This window comes from Leucoraja erinacea, chromosome 35, assembly GCF_028641065.1.
Source record: "Leucoraja erinacea ecotype New England chromosome 35, Leri_hhj_1, whole genome shotgun sequence".
NCBI lineage: Eukaryota > Metazoa > Chordata > Chondrichthyes > Rajiformes > Rajidae > Leucoraja > Leucoraja erinaceus.
Window position 1 is genome coordinate 6,104,891 of NC_073411.1, and position 20,026 is coordinate 6,124,916.

At 49.6% G+C, this 20,026-nt stretch overlaps 1 protein-coding gene across 1 annotated transcript; it reads right to left on the bottom strand.

Moving 5' to 3' along the window:
• Positions 1-1,421: 1,421 nt before the first annotated feature.
• Positions 1,422-6,683, bottom strand: LOC129713233 (neurofilament medium polypeptide-like). Its single transcript, XM_055662167.1, has 3 exons — positions 5,503-6,683; positions 4,475-4,599; positions 1,422-3,133 (listed from the first exon to the last, which is right to left on the bottom strand). The coding sequence occupies exons 1-3, from the start codon at positions 6,550-6,552 to the stop codon at positions 1,933-1,935; spliced, it is 2,376 nt and encodes a 791-aa protein (XP_055518142.1). The 5' UTR covers positions 6,553-6,683; the 3' UTR covers positions 1,422-1,932.
• Between the last annotated feature and the right edge of the window lie 13,343 nt (positions 6,684-20,026).

Consider the following 20,026-nt stretch of genomic DNA (forward strand, 5'->3'; position numbering starts at 1 on the left):
GGCGAGAGGAGGAGGGTCATAGGGTCATACAGCATGGAAACAGGCCCTTCGGTCAAACTTGCCCATGCCGACCAAGATGCCTCATGTACACCAGTCTCACCTGCCCCCGTTTTATCCGTATCCCGCTATTTGGACCTCACTAATTGGCAATCCAGTTTTCAATATATAATGGTAGATATAGCGGTATGTATTAGCTTCTATGAATTTTGATTTTTTTGACTTGAACGTAATTGATGTGAACGTCATGTGTGGTTCTGCTGCATTACAAATGCGTTTGGGTCTGGGGTAGGGTTAGGCGTGAATGAAACCATCCAGATATCAATGAATACCAATCCGTGCTCCCACTGATAAGTTGGGTCTTTGCTTTGAAGGGAAGTTGGTTCCTTGTGCTATTCACTGGAATTCTCCTGGACCCAATCAACGGTTCAGAGCATAGACGCGCAGACCTTCGCTCAGGGCCCGAGGGATGGGGCGTGGATGAGAGGAAAAGTTATGGGGATGTGGGTGTTAGCACTGGAACTGATTTTGTCCACTTTCACCTGGTGTGAAATGTAATCAATTTTCACTTTGAAATGGAACGCTCCAGTGTATTTTGAGGTGGAATGGCCATCACCCAATACTACCCCTCTGCATCGCTTCATTCAACTAAGTCCGCCTCCCTTGATTTAATCCTCGAGACACAATTTGTGAATTTCTAAACACAAATTGCTGAACATTTTTAACAAGGGTCAAAGTCAAAATATCAGATCCAAATCAGGAATCTCACGTAACAATTTTGACCATCCGCCGGCTGATCTTCACACGTTTGGACCATTATTTAATTTGAGAACGGCTAAGCGTTGCTCAGCACCTGTGGTACATTGGCTTCTTCTATCAACTATCCACTGACGTCTCGAAATGTAAACAGGCGCATCTTAGAGAATGATGCCCGACCCTCCTGTTTATAGTGCGGTAGGAAGCTCGGACTGCTTCAGCAAGGAAGCCCATTAGCCCATAAGACAATGGAGCAGAATCAGGCCAATCGGCCCATCGAATCTACTCCGCCATTTAATCGATGCTGATCTATTTTAGCCACTCGACCCCATTCCCCTGCCTTCTCCCCCGTAACCCTTGAGGTCCTTACTACCAAGAACCCGCAATGTCTAGCTCTCCACAGCCGTCTGTAAAATCTGTTTCACAGATTCGCCAGCCACTTGCTAAAAAAAAAAAAAAAAAAAAAAAGAAAATCCTCCTCGACTGCACTCTAACTTTTTTTGACGTTGCCAATGTCTCGGTTTTTCTCAAAGTCCGATCGTGGGACATCACCCTGCCCCCCTAAATCCCAATCCACCCCCATCGCCGGCAGCAAGCTGCCCCCCCCCCCCCCCCCCCCCCCCGTCGCGACCCAGAACCGCTTTAACCGAATGAACCAAGCACAAGGGTTTGGAATATGTCTTTTATTCAGCAAATACTGCAGTGGTTTCACATGGGGTGGTAAACTGTGGCATAATGGTGAATTATCGTCCGACCCTCCCTCAATTTTAATAGCACTCGTGAGGTAACCATATATTAATCATTATGAGCTGTTTAAGGCTAAGGATTTTTAAGGTTTGGCTCAGTTTATTCTTTGCATAATACATCTTTAGACTTTCTCAAAGCGCCCCTCCAACAGATTGAGAGAACATCTCTTGGTCGCGTGAAGACTTTCTTCCATGCATTTTCGGTTTGCGGTTGTGTTGTGATCGTTCGCCCGGTGTTCCTTAAAGGTTCTCCGCTCTGTGGAGGCACATTGTTAACTTGCATGCAGTTTCTTCTAGTGCACAAAAGAAAAAGACGGGTAGTCTGGAGTCTCCCCCCCTCGGGATAACCCATTCTGCTTGAGGCCATGTAAGCTGTCCACACCCATGCATCTTTAGCTGTCGGGCCCATCCCTCCGCCAGATGAGGCTCCCGCTCATTCGTTATCCTGTTCCTTCATCAGCACAGAGTGCGAGGTCTTCTCCACTGTCTTAGTGGACACTATCGTCTCTTGAACGACCTCTTCCACCTCCTCCACCGTCTGGGTCACCGTGACAGATTTGGTTATTTCCTTGATTTGCTTGGTGGTCCCGTCTCCATCGTCCAATATCTTGTGGATGGTGGTCGTTCCAGTCTTCGTGTGGCGGATGGCGACGTCAAAGGCGTCATCCTTGGTGGGGCTTTTGTCCACCCCGTTGGAGATCACCTGGGTCTCTTCCTCTTTGCCATCCGAGTCTCCCCCCTTATCATCGGATACCCCGTTAATAATGGTGCCTTCATCCTTCGATTTCACCTCCTCTATCTTCTCCTTGACCTCTGCTTTTGCTACTTCCTTCGGTGGTTTCTCTTCCTTGGGTGATATTTTCTCTTCTACCGCTTTCTCGACCTTCTGGTCAGCTGTCTTCACCTCCGCCTTCACCTCCTCCTTTTTAGAGACTTCCTGCTTTCCATTGACGGCATCGCCGGCGCCCTCTTTGTCAGATTCTCCGCTAGCCTCTCCTTCCTTGTCTTCTTCCGCCTCCTCTTCCTCCTCTTCCTGCTCATCCTTGGCTTCTGCCTTGATCTCATCCTTCGCCGGGACAGTCTTCGATTCCGCCACCTTCACACTTTCAATCTTCTCCTCCACGACCTCACTCTCTTCTTCCCCCTCGGCTTCATCCTCGCCATCGCCGCCTTTCTCTTCACTCTTCTCTTCCTCCTCGCCTTCGGCATCTTCCTTCTTTCCCTCCTCTTCTTCCTCGCCCTCTTCCTTCTCCTCCGCTTCTTCTGACTTTTCCTCCTCTTCGACCTTGCCCTCAGGCTCTGCCTGAACGCTGGCCTTCACAGAGGCAACGACGACCTCTTCCACCACTTCCTCGACTTCTTCTTCCTCCTGTTCGTCTGGGCTCTTGACAGCCTCGACCTCTTTCACCGCCTCGGACAAGTCAAAGTCCCCCATCTCCGCATTCTCGTCCTCCACCTTCGTCTCTTCTATGATCTCTTCCACGAACTTATGCTGGACTTTCAGTTTCGGTGCCTCTTTCGTTTTCTGCACTTTAATAGGGGGCGTGGGGGTGGACGGGGATCGGTACGGGATGGAAGGACCAGTAACACTGCCGGAGAAGGTATACCTCGATTCCTCGCCCTCCAGAAGCTTTCTGCAAACGAGAGGTTGAATCTGGATTAGCATGGGAGTGGTAACGCGGGAATCAGCAACTTGTCCGGTCGGCGAGACAACCCAAGCTAATACAGCCGAGCAGTCTGTGTGGAGTTTGCATGCACACACAAGGAAATGTTTTGCTCCTTTCGCTCCAGCCATTGTCCATCCATCTGTGAATCACCACCCCCCCCCCCCCCCCCTCCCCCACTCCCCCCTGTATCTGAAGAAGGGGCTCGACCCGAAATATCATCCGTATATTCTCTCTAGAGATGCTGCCTGTCCCGCAGAGTTAAGTCCCTGTCCCACTTAGGAAACCTGAACGGAAACCTCTGGAGACTTTGCGGTTCCCGGAGGTTGCCGGAGGTTGCAGGTAGTGGAAGCAGGTAGGGAGACTGACAAAAACCTCCGGAAACCTTGGGTGGGGCGTAAAGTCGCCAGAGGTTTCCGTTCAGGTTTCCTAAGTGGGACAGGGGCATTACTCAGCATTTTTGTACCTCTCTTCATCTTTGTTTTTGTTAGAATTTGAAGGCAGTGGCTTGTAAAGTAATCCGGGATAGTGGCGGAAAAGAAGCGAGAAAGAGAAATACATTCCCAAAAGAGCATTTGTTGAGTTAACCCATCCATTCCGGGAACGCGTTATTCGGACATGCCTGGACCTTTCCCTGTCCTTGCATCGGTTTAACCCTTTCATTGCTTTGGCGGGTGAAGTGCATATAAAATAAACGGGGGGTTTGCCCCCTCCCCCCCCCAGTCAATCCCTGTGGATTTATTCCACCCCTTTCCCAAAAGAACATCGCCGCACCCAAATCCCCAAAGCAGACCTTAAAAGGTAAATTTCGCCGCACTGATGTTAAGGCGGAAATTTCAACGTCAAGTTAAAGCAGACCGCGCTGGAATTCCATTGGTTCTTTTCCGATGTAAAGAGGAGGGATTTGAATGGAAAGATGAGGAGATTAGTACGCGGGGGAGCGAGGGAGGGGATGGTTTGATAATATTCTCTTCAGATGAGCAATGGTGAAGATTCACCTCCCCCCTCCCCACCCCCACTTCTACCCCTCCCTCTCGCTGGGCGTGGTCGTGGCTGATAATAATGTGTCCCCTTTGTATCCTTGCTCGATCGAAACCCCTGCCTTTTGTGTTGAAAAACTACAAAGCGAACAAGGGACACCTTTCGCAATACTACGGGGGATGGGAGGGGGTCCCGGCTGTTACATCGACTAGAGAAACGTTGGCAGATTGGGGTCCCATGTTCCCCGTTGATCGGCAAGTATCCTTGCGCCCCCTCCCCACCCCGAGCCCATCTGCTGCGTCAGCGAACGCCCTGACGTGACCTCCATACCTGTAGGCAGCGATCTCAATGTCGAGAGCCATCTTGACGTTCAACAGGTCCTGGTATTCCCTCAAGTGGCGAGCCATCTCCCACTTTGTGCCGCGGAGCTCGTTCTCCAGTTGCTGCACGGTTTCCTGGACGCGAAAAACACAAAACACACACACACACAAATCACACGCACACACACACAAATCACACGCACACACACGCACATCGCACACACACACACGCACACACATAGACAAGTCAAATATATTCTTCAGCGTTACTCCAAAGTAACCGCCCCCTCCCTTCTCCCTCTGCAACCCCCCCCCCCCCCCATATCCTTCCCCACCCTCCCCCCTCCCCTCCCCCTGCCCTCCCCCCCTCCCCTTCCCCAAGGGCAGCGGGGGGGAGGGGGCGATAATTGCCGCAGAGAGAGGGCCCCCGTCCTGGCAATGAAGGTGCGCTTGCAAAAATAAATGTTTAGGCAATGAATGGGACGGGTTGCCCAGTGTGATGGAGGGGGGCGGGAACATCCTAAACCACCTCTGACATTGGGAGTGCGGAGAAGAGCGCGTTTGTCCCGGGGATCGATAACATTTCAAATATCTCTCGCCCGCTCAGTCAATTCACCGAGAATTAAACTCGAGAGGCGGTAGTGTGGTGGGAGGGGGGGATGTGGTGGGAGTGGGGGGGGGGGGGGGGGGGGTGGAGGTTAGAATCTAAATGCTACCTTATGCCCCTGTCCCACTTAGGAAACCTGAACGGAAACCTCTGGAGACTTTGCGCCCCACCCAAGGTTTCCGTGCGGTTCCCGGAGGTCGGAGGTCGCAGGTGGTTGCAGGTACGGAGACTGACAAAAACCTCCGGGAACCGCACGGAAACCTTGTGTGGGGCGCAAAGTCTCCAGAGGTTTCCGTTCAGGTTTCCCAAGTGGGACAGGGACATGAGGACAAGTACATCCAAGGGCTGCCTGGACAAAGGGGGTACATAGATACCCGCAGGATCCGCAACAGGTTGCCCGCTGTGTTCGCCCTCCTCGCCCGCCTCCTCACCTGGTAGTTGGCCACGTCGGAGTTGTGGCGATCCTCGATGTCGGTGAGCTGCCTCTCCAGGGAATCCTTGGTGCTCCTCGCCGACTCCAGCTCGATGCTCTTGGACTGCAGCTGGCGCCGGTACTCGCCGATCTCATCGCGGGCCACGCGGATGGCGTCCTTGTTCATCTCGGCCGCCTCGTTGAGCTTGACGTAGCGGCACTTGAACCACTCCTCGGCTTGCTGCATGTTCCTAGTCGAGTGGCCCTCGAGCTGCGAGCGGATGTCCCTCAGCGCCGAGGTGATGTCGGTCTTGAGGAAGTCCTTCTTCTCCACCGTCACCTGGGACGACTGGATCTGGGCGAAGAGGTCGCCCACCTCCTCCTCGTGGTTGCCCCGCAGGAAGGCCACCTCGTCCTGCAGGGACTGAGCCTTCTTCTCCATCTCCACCCTCATCAGCGTCGAGTCGCCCGTCTCCTTCTTCAGCCCGCGGATGGTGGCCTCCGTCTCGTCTCGCAGGCGCGCCTCCTCATCGAAGCGATCCTTGAGACGGTTCAGGTCATCGTCCAAGTGCCCCGAGTCCAACTGGATCTGGGCTTTCTCATGGTTCACCTGCTCCACCAGCGACCTGAGTTCGCGGATCTCCTGGTCGTACACGTCGCCGAGCTGCGAGTGGGACACTTGCTTCTGACGGTGGGCTTGGATCTCGGCTTCCAGCTCCTTGTTTTGCTGTTCCAGATAGTGTACCTTGTCGATGTAGCCGGCGAACCTGTCGTTGAGTCCCTGCAGGAGCTCTTTCTCATTGCTGCGGATGGCTTTGTAATCTCCGTTCAGGGCGCTGCCCTGGCTGTAGTCGAGGCTGTCGGAGGAGCTGTAAGCCCGGGGAGCGTGGACGCTGGCGATGCGGCGATAGGTGGAAGATGAGCTGGAGACCGCAGGGCTCGGGCTAACACGGGTCCAGGACTGAGATCGGAAACCGCTGGAGGGCGAGGCGCTGACGCGGCTGCTCAGGCTCCTGGTATCCATTCTCCGGTAGGGCGGGTTGCCGACCGTCTCCAGGATGTAGCTCATCTTGACAAGAGGCTGCGAGTGGAGCTGTTCACAATGAGGACTCGGTGTGGCCGCGCCTGCCTTTATATACCCCGGCGATAATCGCTAAGCAGGCAAGAAAAGGGGCTCATTGATCTGCTGGGGATCAGAGAGGGGAGGGCTCCTCTCTCGCTCCCTCCTCCCTCCCAGACGCTCCACGTGTGTTGGGCGGAAGCCAAGAAAGAGCAGCCGCTTTCCGCCCGGCCCGGCGTTAAAATCTCACATGATAAACCCCAATTAATAAGGGTGTGAAATTAATTTAAAATACATTCCCACTGGGCCGGGCCGGACCGACCTCCCGCAGTAGGAGACGGGGATGTCGATATTTTATCCCGTTTAAGGTAAGCCACATAAATGAAAATCGCATCTCATTAACGCGCTGCGACAGGTTGGATCTTGTAAACAGCCCCATTAATATAATCAAGGGTGGGGAGGCGAACCGCGCAAAATAAACTTCAAATTACACTCGTTATAACATGTCATGTGTTTACGGGGTGTTGGGCCCAATTCTATTCTCCACGTCCCCCGGCAACTGATATTTAACAAAGAAAAATTGTGCGTCCCGTCTGGGAATAACTGGCGTAAAAATGCTATGCAGTTACAATGGAAAGCCCGTCGGAAGTTCAGATTTCAGCAATTGGATGTCGGACAGTTCGTTGAAGGTTGAATTGAACAGATTTGGCACATGGGCGAAGTGGGAATCAGGGGATCGAACCCAAAACTAACTGGGTTTGCGGGGAGCGAAGGGCGTGGTCAGTGGGATGAGTTTTGACTGAATTGCGTAATGGGTGTTTGGGGAAATATGTCCCAGATAGGGATTGTCTAAAACTATCTCCTCCCCCCCCCCCCCCCCCCTCCCCCTCAACCCCCCCCCCCCCCCCCCCCCTCCCCCACCCAATAAGGAGAACTTCAAACAATAGTTGCAGGACCGTAATCTTCGCATCTCCAGAAAGCGCATGGGTCCCGGGTGTGTGTGGGGTGTGGGAGAGGGGCGAGGATTGGGGAGTTTGGGCGGCGAACCTGTGCCTGTGAGTGTGTGTGTGTGTGTGTCTGCGCCGAGGACCAGCACAGCGGGAGGTGGACAAAATGGCCTTGATGCATCAACAGCAAGGTGGGGCACTCTTCTAATGTCATCTGGCCTTCAGTGTCTCCGTCCCCCCCATCCCCATCCCCCCTCCCCTCCCCATCCTCTCTTCCCCACTCCCTGCCTCCCAAGGTCTGTGCCTTCAAGATCTGACAAGGTCCGTGCAGAACCGCGACTCTGTCTTTAATCAAATTCAAGTACTCAGCTAAAGTACTGAAGGGGACACACAGGCCGATTGGAAGTCCTCTCCGTCTTTCCCAGCAGCTACCTCGCGATTCCTCGACCCCCCTCCCCCTCCCCTCCCCCCCCCCCCCCCCCCCCCCTCCCCCTTCGTCCTTGCTTGTGAGACGGCGATAAATCGACACGGATTGTTATTGCCTTTTCTTCTGCTGTCGCCTTCGAGTTGGTTCATTGCAAATCTCAGGGTGTGGCGATGGGGGGGGGGGGGGGGGGAGAGAAATCAATATCTGTTGCAATGCAGGGGAGAAGGAGGGCGATAAAACGCCTCAATGCAAACGCACACACACACACACACTGCAGTCAAAATCATTCGCCTTTAACCTGGGGCTCAGTGGGATGGCGAGGCAGAAAACATCTCCATAACCCGTCAACAAAGAGCTCAATGCGGCCCACCTGCACCCCCTCCCCCGTGTGTGTGTGTGTGTGTCTCTCTCTCTCTCTCTCTCTGTCCCTCTCTCTCTCTCTCTGTCCTCTCTCTCTCTCTCTCTCTCTCTCTCTGTCTCTCTCTGTCCCACTCCGTGTCTCTCTCTGTCTCTCTCTCTCTGTCTCTCCGTGTCTGTCTCTCTCTCTGTCTCTCTCTGTGTCTCTCTCTCTCTCTGCCTCTCTCAGTGTCTCTCTATGTCTCTCTCTGTCTGTCTCTCTCTCTGTCTCTGTGTCTCTCTGTCTCTCTCTGTTTCTGTGTCTCTCTGTCTCTATCTGTCTCTCTCTTTCCGTGTCTCTCTCTGTCTCTCTCTCCCTCTCTGTCTGTCTCTGTCTGTCTCTCTCTCTCCACGCGGAACAAGAGAGCTGGTCCACTTAGGGTTGGGGAGATTGGTGCATCAGATTGGCGCTATGGGGCAGTGCTATGGGAACTCGATTCCCGGGATATGGGCGTTCTAACGGGAGAGAGCAATGAGCTGGCAAGTGTGAGGTGACCTTGTGAAGCGTGTACGGGACTGGTCGGAGATGGGCCGGGAGGGGTAGATGGGCAGAACATTGTCCTTGCGCCTGACAGAGCTGGGGGTCAAGTGGCATGTCCCAGGAATTTAGGATTGATTTTAGGAAGAATTCCATTATGGAGAGGTGAACAAGAACGGTTGTGATTCCTTAACTCAGACGGCCGGGATGCTTGAGGCATCAGTCTTAGTGTAAGTCAGAGGACACGCGGCCGATTCCTACTTCCCCGGGATAATAAGAGATGAACTCCGGTTCATTGTGTGGTATCACAAGGTGCTCAAAGAGGTGTTTAAACATGGCGCGGTAGCGAACCGAGATATGACTGTCAGATATTATGTGGGGGAAATATTCCTCAACGGGACAAAAGGTATCGAAGTGCGCTTGAATATTAACACCAGCGAAAAGCAAGTTTTCCCTCTTTTTATAAACTTTTGCAGAAGGACTTTTCTTTGCAAACCCCATCATCAAATCCAGTTTCGGAGATATAAAGACGCTCTAATCTCACTTTGAGAGCAGTAAATGCTCGCACTTTAAGCCTGGGTCGGATGCAGACGTTGCACTGGTTTTGTGGGAAGTGGAATTCCGCATCATGGCACATGCCGGCTACAGGGAAACAGTCCAGACCCACCATCCCATCCCCTCAGAGTCACCTTCTCCCCCCCCCCCCCCCCCCCCCCCCCCCCCCCCCCAGCCCCCCCCAGCTTCCAGCTTCCACGGTTGTATGGGGCGTGTGGTGCAAAGATACTCGACGCAGGGCTGCAGGGAAGACTGGTGCAGGGTGATATGGTGCAGAGCTGCGGGGACATAGGTTGCAGGAGTGCCGCAATGTATGGTGCAGGAGTATGTGGTGCAGGAATGCATTGGTGCAGAGATATAGGATGCAGGTGTGCAGGGATATATAATGCAAGGACATGGGATACAGGAGTGCAAGGATATATGGTGCAGAGCTGCGGGAGATATGTTGCAGGGGTGCAGCAATGCATGGTGCAGGAGTAAGTGATGCAGGGGTGCAGGAATGCATTGGTGCAGGGATATAGGATGCAGGTGTGCAGGGATATATGGTGCAGAACTGCAGGGATGTATGGAGCAGGGAAGATAGACACAAAATGCTGGAATAACTCAGCGGGACAGACAGCATCTCTGGAGAGAAGGAATGGGCGACGTTTCTGGTCGAGACCCTTCTTCAGACTGTGTGTCTGAAGACCAAAGCTTGGTGCAGGGAGTTGTGGTGCGTGATGCAGTAATGCAGGGGTTGACAGAGGGATAAATAATGCAGGAGTGCAGGGTGGTATGGTGCACCGCACAGATGCACCGCAGTATGGTGCAGTGATTCAGGGGACGTGGTGATGAATGATGCAGCGCTGCAAGGGTGTATGCCACGGGGCTGCAGAGCTGCACGGTGCAAGGATGCAGGGATATACAGGAACCCTGGCTTCTGCGAGGGAACAAAAGTCTCTACTGTCCAATCTCTCTTCACATATACCTGACTCTATCTATAATCCGCAAACTAATTTGACCCCTGCCATCGGAAAGAAGGTACAGGAGCCTGAAAACGGTAAAGTCCAGGTTCAGGAACAGCTTCTTCCCTTCAGCCATTGGGCCTTTAAACACTGGCCAAAAGTTAATGCTTTTACTGAACCATGTCAATCTATATTATAGGAAGGATGTCAACAAAATAGAGTGAGTACAGAGGAGATTTACTAGAATGTTGCCTGGGTTTCAGCAACTAAGTTACAGAGAAAGGTTGAACAAGCTAGGTCTTTATTCTTTGGAGCACAGAAGGTTAAGGGGGGACTTGATAGAGGTCTTTAAAATGATGAGAGGGATAGACAGAGTTGACGTGGATAAGCTTTTCACATTGAGAGTAGGGAAGATTCAAACAAGATGACATGACTTGAGAATTAAGGGACAGGAGTTTAGGGTAACATGAGGGGGAACTTCTTTACTCAGAGGGTGGTAGCTGTGTGGAATGAGTTTCCAGTGGAAGTGGTGGAGGCAGGTTCGATTTTATCATTTAAAAATAAATTGGATAGGTATATCGATGTGAAAGGAATGGAGGGTTATGGTCTGTGTTCAGGTAGATGGGACTAGGGGAAAATAAGTGTTAGGCACGGACTTGAAAGGCCGAGATGGCCTGTTTCCGTGCTGTAATTGTTATATGGATTATATATTTAATGACCATTGTGTGATTTTTGGATCAATTTCTCTTCTGGAGATATGATGGATAATATATTCCCAGGATCTTCCACAAACTTCCAATGGAATCATTGATTTTGAGGGATTAACATTATCAGGACATCTACTAGAATCCATCCTACGATTCTTTGATAGTTCCATGAGATTTTTTTAATTCCCATCTATAGGAGCAGGCAGGGTTCTGAGAAGCTTTTACAGATACAGCGTGGAAGTGAACTGTTTTGGCCCATCATGTTTGTGCCAACCAGCGATCAGCCAGTACACTAGCACTATCAGGGACAATTTACAGAAGCCAATTAACCTTCAAACATGTGTTTAAGAAGGAACTGCAGATGCTGGAAAATCGAAGGTACACAAAAAATGCTGGAGAAACTCAGCGGGTGCAGCAGCATGCTGCGGCACCCGCTGAGTTTCTCCAGCATTTTTGTGAACCTTCAAACATGCACGTTTTTGGAGTGTGTGAAGAAACCGGAGCACCCGGCCAAAACCGTCACAGAGAGGACGTCCAAACTCTATACAGACAGCACCCGTAGTCAGGATCGAACCTGGGTCTCTGGTGCTGTGAGGCTGCAACTCCACCTCTGTGCCACTGAGCTGCTTGCTGAAAGACAGCACTTCTGACATTGTGGACTTTTTTTCAGCAATGTGTACTGGGTTTGTCAGCAGAAGTGTCCCTTGAGTGAGGCATTAGCTGTTGCCCCGTCTGCCCTCCCAGACTGGTGTAGGAGATCCAATTCTTCTATTTCAAAGAAGAGCAGAGGGGTTCATCCCTCGGTAAAATCTCTCTGACTAGTTAACTAAAGATGATTGTCTGATATTATCGCATTACCGACTGTGGGAGCTTACTGTGTACAAATTAGCGGCTGCAATTCACCGTGTTTCTATATTTCCTCACGACATAGACGGAGGCCTTTCAGCCCATCGAGTCTGTGCTCGCTCACAAAGTACATGTTTTCTTCCACCAATATCCCTGTCTCCTTACATTCCCATCAACTCGACACAGCATCGGGTAGTGCTGCTGCCTCGCAGTGCCAGTGGCCCAGGCTCGATCTAGACCTCAGCTGCTGTCTGTGTGGAGTTTGCAAGTTCTCCCATGGGTTTCTTCCCGGTGCTCCGCTTTCCTCCCATCCCACATCCCAAAGACATGCTGGTTTGTAAGATGATTAACCATTTCTGCTACTGTGTAGATAGTGGATGCAAAGTTGGATAACATAGAACTAGCGTGAATGGTAGACATGGACTTGGTGGGCCGAAGGGCCTGTTTCCATGCTGCATCTTTCAATCAGTCAATTAACCTCCCCAGCCCTGATTGCACCGCTCACCTGTACACTCCTGGCAATTTAAAATGCCAAGTTAACCTACCAACCTGTAATAAAATTGAACTGCAGATTCTGGTTTATACCAAAGATAGACACAAAATGCTGGTTACTCAGCGGGCCAGGCAGCATGTTTGGCGAAAACACCTCTCGGGGAAGTGGGAAGGAACAAGTTGACCCGGTGAAAACCCACGTGGTCGCAGGAAGAACGTGCGGACTCCACTGAGACAGCACCGGAGGTTAGGATGGGGCCGGGACGACAGCGGCTCCACTTGTTGTTATAATGCAAGAAGCATGGCCGCCGGTTCGCCGTGTTGTGGAAACAGCGGACAGACTGTGAGTCTATTATACTGCCCTGTGGTCAGGTTCAAAAACATCATGAAGCTCAGGTTTCAGATCCCACCCCTGAGAGAAGAATGATGGCAGCAAGCGTTCGCTGGCAGCTACGCCTCTGCATACTAATGTTTGCTTGACAAGCAGCAAGGTGAACATGGAATGGAATATGATACTGTGGAAAAAAAATAGCCAGCAAGCTCGCAGTCCCAACACGGCACAACTGCTGTGTTGGGGGAATATTGTCATCAAACCAACTCACCATTCTGAAGCACACGACTTTAATCTCAACAAGTTAAACCACGTTCATAATTAAGTGGAGTGCTGATTGGAATAACAGGAATAGAAACATAGAAACATGGAAAATAGGTGCAGGAGTAGGCCATTCGGCCCTTCGAGACTGTACCGCCATTCAATATGATCATGGCTGATCATCCAACTCAGTATCCTGTACCTGCCTTCTCTCCATACCACTTTAGCCACATCTAACTCCTCTCTTAAATATAGCCAATGAACTGGCCTCAACTACCTTCTGTGGCAGAGAATTCCAGAGATTCACCACTCTCTGTATGAAAAATGTTTTTCTCATCTCGGTCCTAAAAGATTTCCCCCTTATCCTGAAACTGTGATCCCTTGTTCTGGACTTAAACTGTGACCCCTTGTTCTGGACATAGATGTCACTTATGGTAATTTCTTCAAGCAGAAGTTGTACATTAATCGATTTGAATTAATAGACTATGCAGGTTGGATTCAAAATGAATTGAATGTCTTTCTAAAGGGTAGGAAGATGTTGACATTAGTGAATTATTGCAACTGGAGAACTGCATTAACTGCTCTCTCTCACACCCGTATGTTCACTTTGCAGATACCCTGACAGATTATGTGGAGGTTTGCTCATTTGATAGTAAACTATTCAAAATATCAAAATACTAACATCCCGAAAGAATTTGCATTTAACATTCTTTTTTATGAGCTGTAAGATCTTAAGTGCTCAAATATGAGAGGGATAGACAGAGTTGATGCGGACAAGCTTTTCCCTTTGAGAATAGGGAAGATTCAAACAAGAGGACACGATTTCAGAATTAAGGGACAGAAGTTTAGGGGTAATATGAGGGGGAACTTCTTTACTCAGAGAGTGGTAGAGTGGAATGAGCTTCCAGTGGAAGTGGTGGAGGCAGGTTCATTGGTATCATTTAAAAATAAAATGGATAGGCATATGGATGAGAAGGGAATGGAGGGTTATGGTATGAGTGCAGGCAGGTGGGACTAAGGGGAAAAAAGTTGTTCGGCACGGACTTGTAGGGCCGAGATGGCCTGTTTCCGTGCTGTAATTGTTATATGGTTATATGGTTATATGGTTAAATATGTTCGAAACATTACACCTGGAAGATATGAGACTCCTCCTTGCAGGCAAATCAGACCACTTCCAAAAGACGTGGTCTGCATTTATTGACTTACTACAAGTATAAGGTGCAACAGTAATTTAAAAAATAAATGGTGCCAGGATCTGGTAATGGGGGATGAAAAATATCGTTGGTATATCCCTTTTTGCGTAGTTTTTCATAATAGAACGATTATTTCTCTTCCTTTTCTAGGGTCTATTTCTTAACTTTCTTCCCTAACTCTCTAATCTAATGGGCTTATTTTTTTTCAACGCTTTCCCGCACTATCACGACTCTTTCTCACGTTCTTTACTTTCTTTAAAAAATATATATGTATATATAAATAAATAAAAATCTTAAGTGCAAACATGGTGCATTTTGATCTATTGTAACTATCTGTTTAAGAAGGAACTGCAGATGCTGGAAAATCGACGGTAGACAAAAGTGCTGGAGAAACTCAGCGGCTGCAGCAGCATCTATGGAGCGAAGGAAATAGGCAACGTTTCGGTCCCGAAAAGTTGCCTATTTCCTTCGCTCCATAGATGCTGCTGCACCCGCTGAGTTTCTCCAGCACTTTTGTCTACCATGCATTGTTTGGTGTTGTCAGAGTCACGGAAAAAAACACACAGCGGGAAAACAAACCCTTCGGCCCATCGAGTCCTCCACCCTATTTAAGAAGGAACTGCAGATGCTGAAGAATCGAAGGTACACAAAAAAGCTGGAGAAACTCAGCGGGTGCAGCAGCATCTATGGAGCCAGGGAAATAGGCAACGTTTCGGGCCGAAACCCTTCTTCAGACTGATCAGGGGGGGGGGGGGGTGGGGGTGGGCGGGGACAAGAAAGGACAAAGGACAAAGGAGGAGGAGCCCGAAGGCTGGGGGATGGGAGGAGACAGCAGGGGGACTGAGGAAGGGGAGGAGACAGCAAGGACTAACAAAATTGGGAGAATTCGATGTTCATGCCCCCAGGATGCAGACTCCCCAAACGGAATATGAGGTCCTCCACCCTAGTCATTTAACCAGTTTCGCAGTTCCCCACAATTAAATGTTTCCCTCTTGAGATTCCCGCATCCCCCTAGCCATCAATAAATGCGGCACCCCCACCTAAATGGGGTTCATGGTTCCACTACACTGGGTACAAGCGTATTCACCCCATCTATTCACCTCATGATCTTACACACGACTATAAGGTCACCCCTCATCCTCCAGTGCTTCAAGGAATTAAGTCCTTAAGCTTGCTGGAGTCAGATGAACAACTCAGCTGGTCTCCAAACAAAGAGGCTAAATTATTAATTAACCCCTTCATATAGTTCCTCTGAGCTGGAAAAAAAAACTGGCTGATGAACCAATTGGTGACTCAGCATCTGGAAGGAAAGGCCCTTCCATTTATTTAGCACCTGGCTTTCATGACTCTTGAATGTCCCGAAGCACTTTGCTGCCAATTACCTCGAAAGCAGGAAATGTGGCCGGCAATTACACACAGTGAGGTCCCCTGAGATATCGATTACTGATATTAATCTGTTGTCAGAGGATAGATAACAGAACACCAAAGAAAATCACTTCCCCTCCCCTCCCCTCCACTTCACTTCAATGGGATCCTAAAGGTCCACTAGAGAAGGGCAAGCAAGGCTTTGGTTTATAATCTGGTCTGCAGTCTCAGCAATGCAGGCTCAACAATGCAGCATTCACCCAGTGCTGCCCTGCGCAGTCACGTTGGAATGAGCGGTGGGGTGTCAGGCCTGTTGCCATGCTCCATCGCTAAACTAATTCATGCTGGAGTAGACCAAAAGTGCTGGAGTTACTCAGCGGGGCCAGGCAGCATCAGAAGGAGGGTCTCGTCCCGAAACGTCACCTATTCCTTTTCTCCAGAGATGCTGTCTGGCCCGCTTACTTACTCCAGCTTTTTCTGTCTAGCATAGAAACATGGAAAATAGGCGCAGGAGTAGGCCATTCGGCCCTTCGAGCCTGCACCGCCATTCAATCTGATCATGGCTGATCATCCAACTCAGTATCCTGTACCCTGCCTTCTCTCCATACCCCCTGATCCCTTTAGCCACAAGGGCCACATCTAACTCCCTCTTAAATATAGCCAATGAACTGGCCTCAACTACCTTCTGTGGTATAGAATTCCACAGATTCACCGCTCTCTGTGTGAAAAATATTTGTTCTCATCTGTGGAGGGTACACAAAAATGCTGGGGAAACTCAGCGGGTGCAGCAGTTGCTGCACCCGCTGAGTTTCTCCGGCATTTTTGTGTACCTTCGATCTTGCAGCATCTGCAGTTCCTTCTTAAACACATCTGTGGAGGGGGTGGACAGGCGATGTTTCGGGTCAGGACCTCTCGTCATTCCCCTCCACAGATGCACCTGGTCACAGGAGCGCAGATGAAACCTTGAAAAACGCAGAAAAGTTTGCTCAGTAATTAGGCTACGGTTGACTGGTTCAAATTCTCCACTGGGAACAATATCCTGTATCAATTACAGGGATGTTTTTTGTCAATTAGCTAACATTACTGTATGTGTGGATGAGTACCCACATGGCCCTGTCAGGAGTGCTGCACATTACAGGGCCGTATAATTGGCTTTGTCTTCTCCCCAGGCAACTTGGGTGGATGTGTCGGTTAAACGGAACTGTTGCTGAGAGAGAATGCATGAAACAAACAAACTGCTGCTGCTTTGCTACTGTTACCAAACGCTGGACGAGATAGAGCAGCAGGGTGGGAGGGCACAAGGACATTGAAACCATAAGAGCATCAGACAATGGAGCCATTTGGCAGATTGAGTCTACTCTGTGGTTTGATCATGGTCCTTCCATTAACTCCATCTACACTTCATACTGCCTCAGCAAGGCCACCAACATAAACCAAGACCAGTCTCAACCTGGACTCGCCCTCTCCTCTCCTCTCCCATTAGGCAAGAGGCACAGAAGTGTGAAAACACACACCTCTAGATTAGCTGTCAAAACTGCCCAAAGTGTTGGTAAGTTGAACTGCTTGGTTGCACGGCAGTAAGATTGTGGTTGGCCAATCATGTTGGTCATTGACGGCACGGTGGCGCAGCGGTAGAGTCTGCCTTACAGCACCAGAGACCTTGGTTCAATCCTGACTATGGATTTGTTTCAGAAGGAACTGCAGATGCTGGAAAATCGAAGGTAGACAAAAGTGCTGGAGAAACTCAGCGGGTGCAGCAGCATCTATGGAGCGAAGGAAATAGGCAAATTTTCGGGGGGCCGAACCCCTTCTTCAGACTATGGATGCTGCCCGTGCGGAGTTTGCACGTTCTCCCCGTGACCACGTGGGATTTCCACGGGTGCTCCGGTTTCCTCCCACACTCCAAAGACATACAGGTTCGTAGGTTAATTGGTTTCGGTAAAGATTGTAAATTGTCCCTACCATGTAGGATAATGCTAGTGTACGGTGATCGCTGGTCGGCACAGACTCGGTGGGCCGAAGGGCCTGATTCCATGCTGTATCTCCAAACTAAACTAAACTAGAGTTTAGAGTTCAGAATGAATGGGTTTTTATTCGTTTCAGTCAAAACCTTTATTGATCCATTCATTGTAAGGTTTGACCTTGAAGCAAACGGCTGTATTCACAAGCCATGATCAAATAAACTTAGATGGCAAGGAATTCCTGGCTCACTCATCCTTTGACACTGGCAGCGGAGAGTGTGGTCTCCATGAGACCGCTACTGACAAAGGTTTCTTCACATTCCAGAGGGATCTAAAGGTAAAGGCACTGAATAAGCAGGGAAAAAATAAAAGGCTCTTGGAGAGGTTTCAGATCATTAAGGAGGTCTGACATGGATTTGCAAAGACAAATGGCGTTGATTTGGTTAATTGATTTTTTGGGATATAATCACAGGCAAGATTAGTGAAGGGTGGCATCCATATGAATGTTTTTGATAATGACCAGCAGCAAAGAAACTTGAGTCTTGTGACTGCCGGCCACAGGCCCTGTGGGTTGAAATCAGTGAATTGAGGTATAGAAACATAGAAAACAAGGTGCAGGTGGAGGCCATTCAGCCCTTCGAGCCAGCACCGCCATTCAATATGATCATGGCTGATAATCTAAAATCAGTTCCCCGTTCCCGCTTTTCCCCCACATTCCTCGAATCCTTTACCCCTAAGAGCTAAATCTAACTCTCTCTTGAAAACATCCAGTGAATAGGCCTCCATTTCCTTGTGTGGCAGAGAATTCCACTGATTCACAACTCTCTGGGTGAAAAAAAGAGTTCCTCATCTCAGTCCTAACAGTGTATAACATTATGAGAGATATAGTCAGTCGTGACTATTTTCCCAGCTAGGAATCTCAAAGATTAGAGGCCATAATTTTAAGGTGAGAGGGGAATGTTTAATGAAGATGTGTGGGGCATGTTTTTTAGGGTGTGGAATGTACTGCCGGGGGTGGGGGAGGAGAGAGATGTGATTGCGGCATTTAGGAGGCTATTAATTCAGCACATGGATACGCTGGGATTGGAGGGGTATGGATCAGGTTTAGGTGGATGAGATTAGTTTATCTTGGCATCATATGCAGCCCAGACACTGTGGGACAAAGGGCCTCTTACTATGTGGTGGTGCTCCAGGTTAAAATAATGCCTAGAAATTGAGATCATTTAGCATGATCTGATTTATAGGCTGTTCAAAGAAGCCTATAAAACGATGAATCCACCGAGGCTGATCACCTGACTCATGAGCTGTGTTGGTGGATTGGAGAGCTGCCAATGTCATACATCATTTCAAACAGAAACACATAATTACAGCAAAGATTTAATTTCACTCCAGTGGTGAAAAAAGTATGGGAATCCATTTTTAAGGGCAGCACGAACAGATTGGAAAGTTGTCCCTGCATTAATGCCCCTGTCCCACTTAGGAAACCTCTGGAGACTTTGCGCTCCACCCAAGGTTACCGTGCGGTTACCGTGCGGTTCCCGGAGGTTTTTGTCAGTCTCCCTATCTGCTTCCACTACCTGCAACCTCCGGCAACCACCTGCAACGTCCGGGAACCGCACGGAAACCTTGGGTGGGGCGCAAAGTCTCCAGAGGTATCCGTTCAGGTTTCCTAAGTGGGACAGGGGCATAACACTGCAGGCAGTCAGGGTGGATTTGTAATGGGATGGTTGATTCCAACTAATATAACTGAAAGGTCTGCAGAAGCGAGAAAGAGGATCAATAAGGGCAGCCTGTATGATGTAATCTACATAGGTTTTTTGAAAAAGTTCATGACCTGATATTTGAGGGAAGAGGGCAGCACGGTGGCGCAGCGGTAGAGATCCTGTCTCGCAGACTCGCAGTGTCAGAGACCCGGGTTCGATCCCAACTGCACTTGAGCACCCTGAGACAACCCACGTGGTCACAGGGAGAACACACAAACTCCATACAGACAGCACCCGAGGTCAGGATCGAACCCGGGTCTCTGGCACTGTGAGGCAGCAAACCTACCACTTTCCGCTTTCAGCAGGCAACAAAAATTTCTCACTGTACCTCGATACACTTGACAATAAAACCAAATTGTAACTCCGTGCAAATATCACCCAAGGTCAGGATCGAACCTGATGCTATAAAACAACAGCTCCACCGCTCCACCATCAGAATCAGGAGCAATTTATGTATGTACACCTACAAGGAATTTGACTTGGTGCCTTGCTCGCACATGCCAAAAAACACTCTACGCAGCAGACAATAAAAATATTATAAATTAAAAATGTTAAAATAAAGTGCAAGAGTGAGAAGTGCAGCGTTGACATATATTGTGCATGCAGATATCTAAAGTGCACTTGGAGAATTCATAAGTGTTTGGCTTACAGACCAGAAGGTAGTGGGATAGTGCAGCTGTTGAGTAGAGAATTTGGATGTGAATGTGCTTCCCTTGCCATTAATTCCCTTTGTAAATACAGAACTTATTACTAAATCTATTTCCGCTGCCCTTACAGGGATCATTATACATTATATCCAATGTATTTCCCCGAGAGC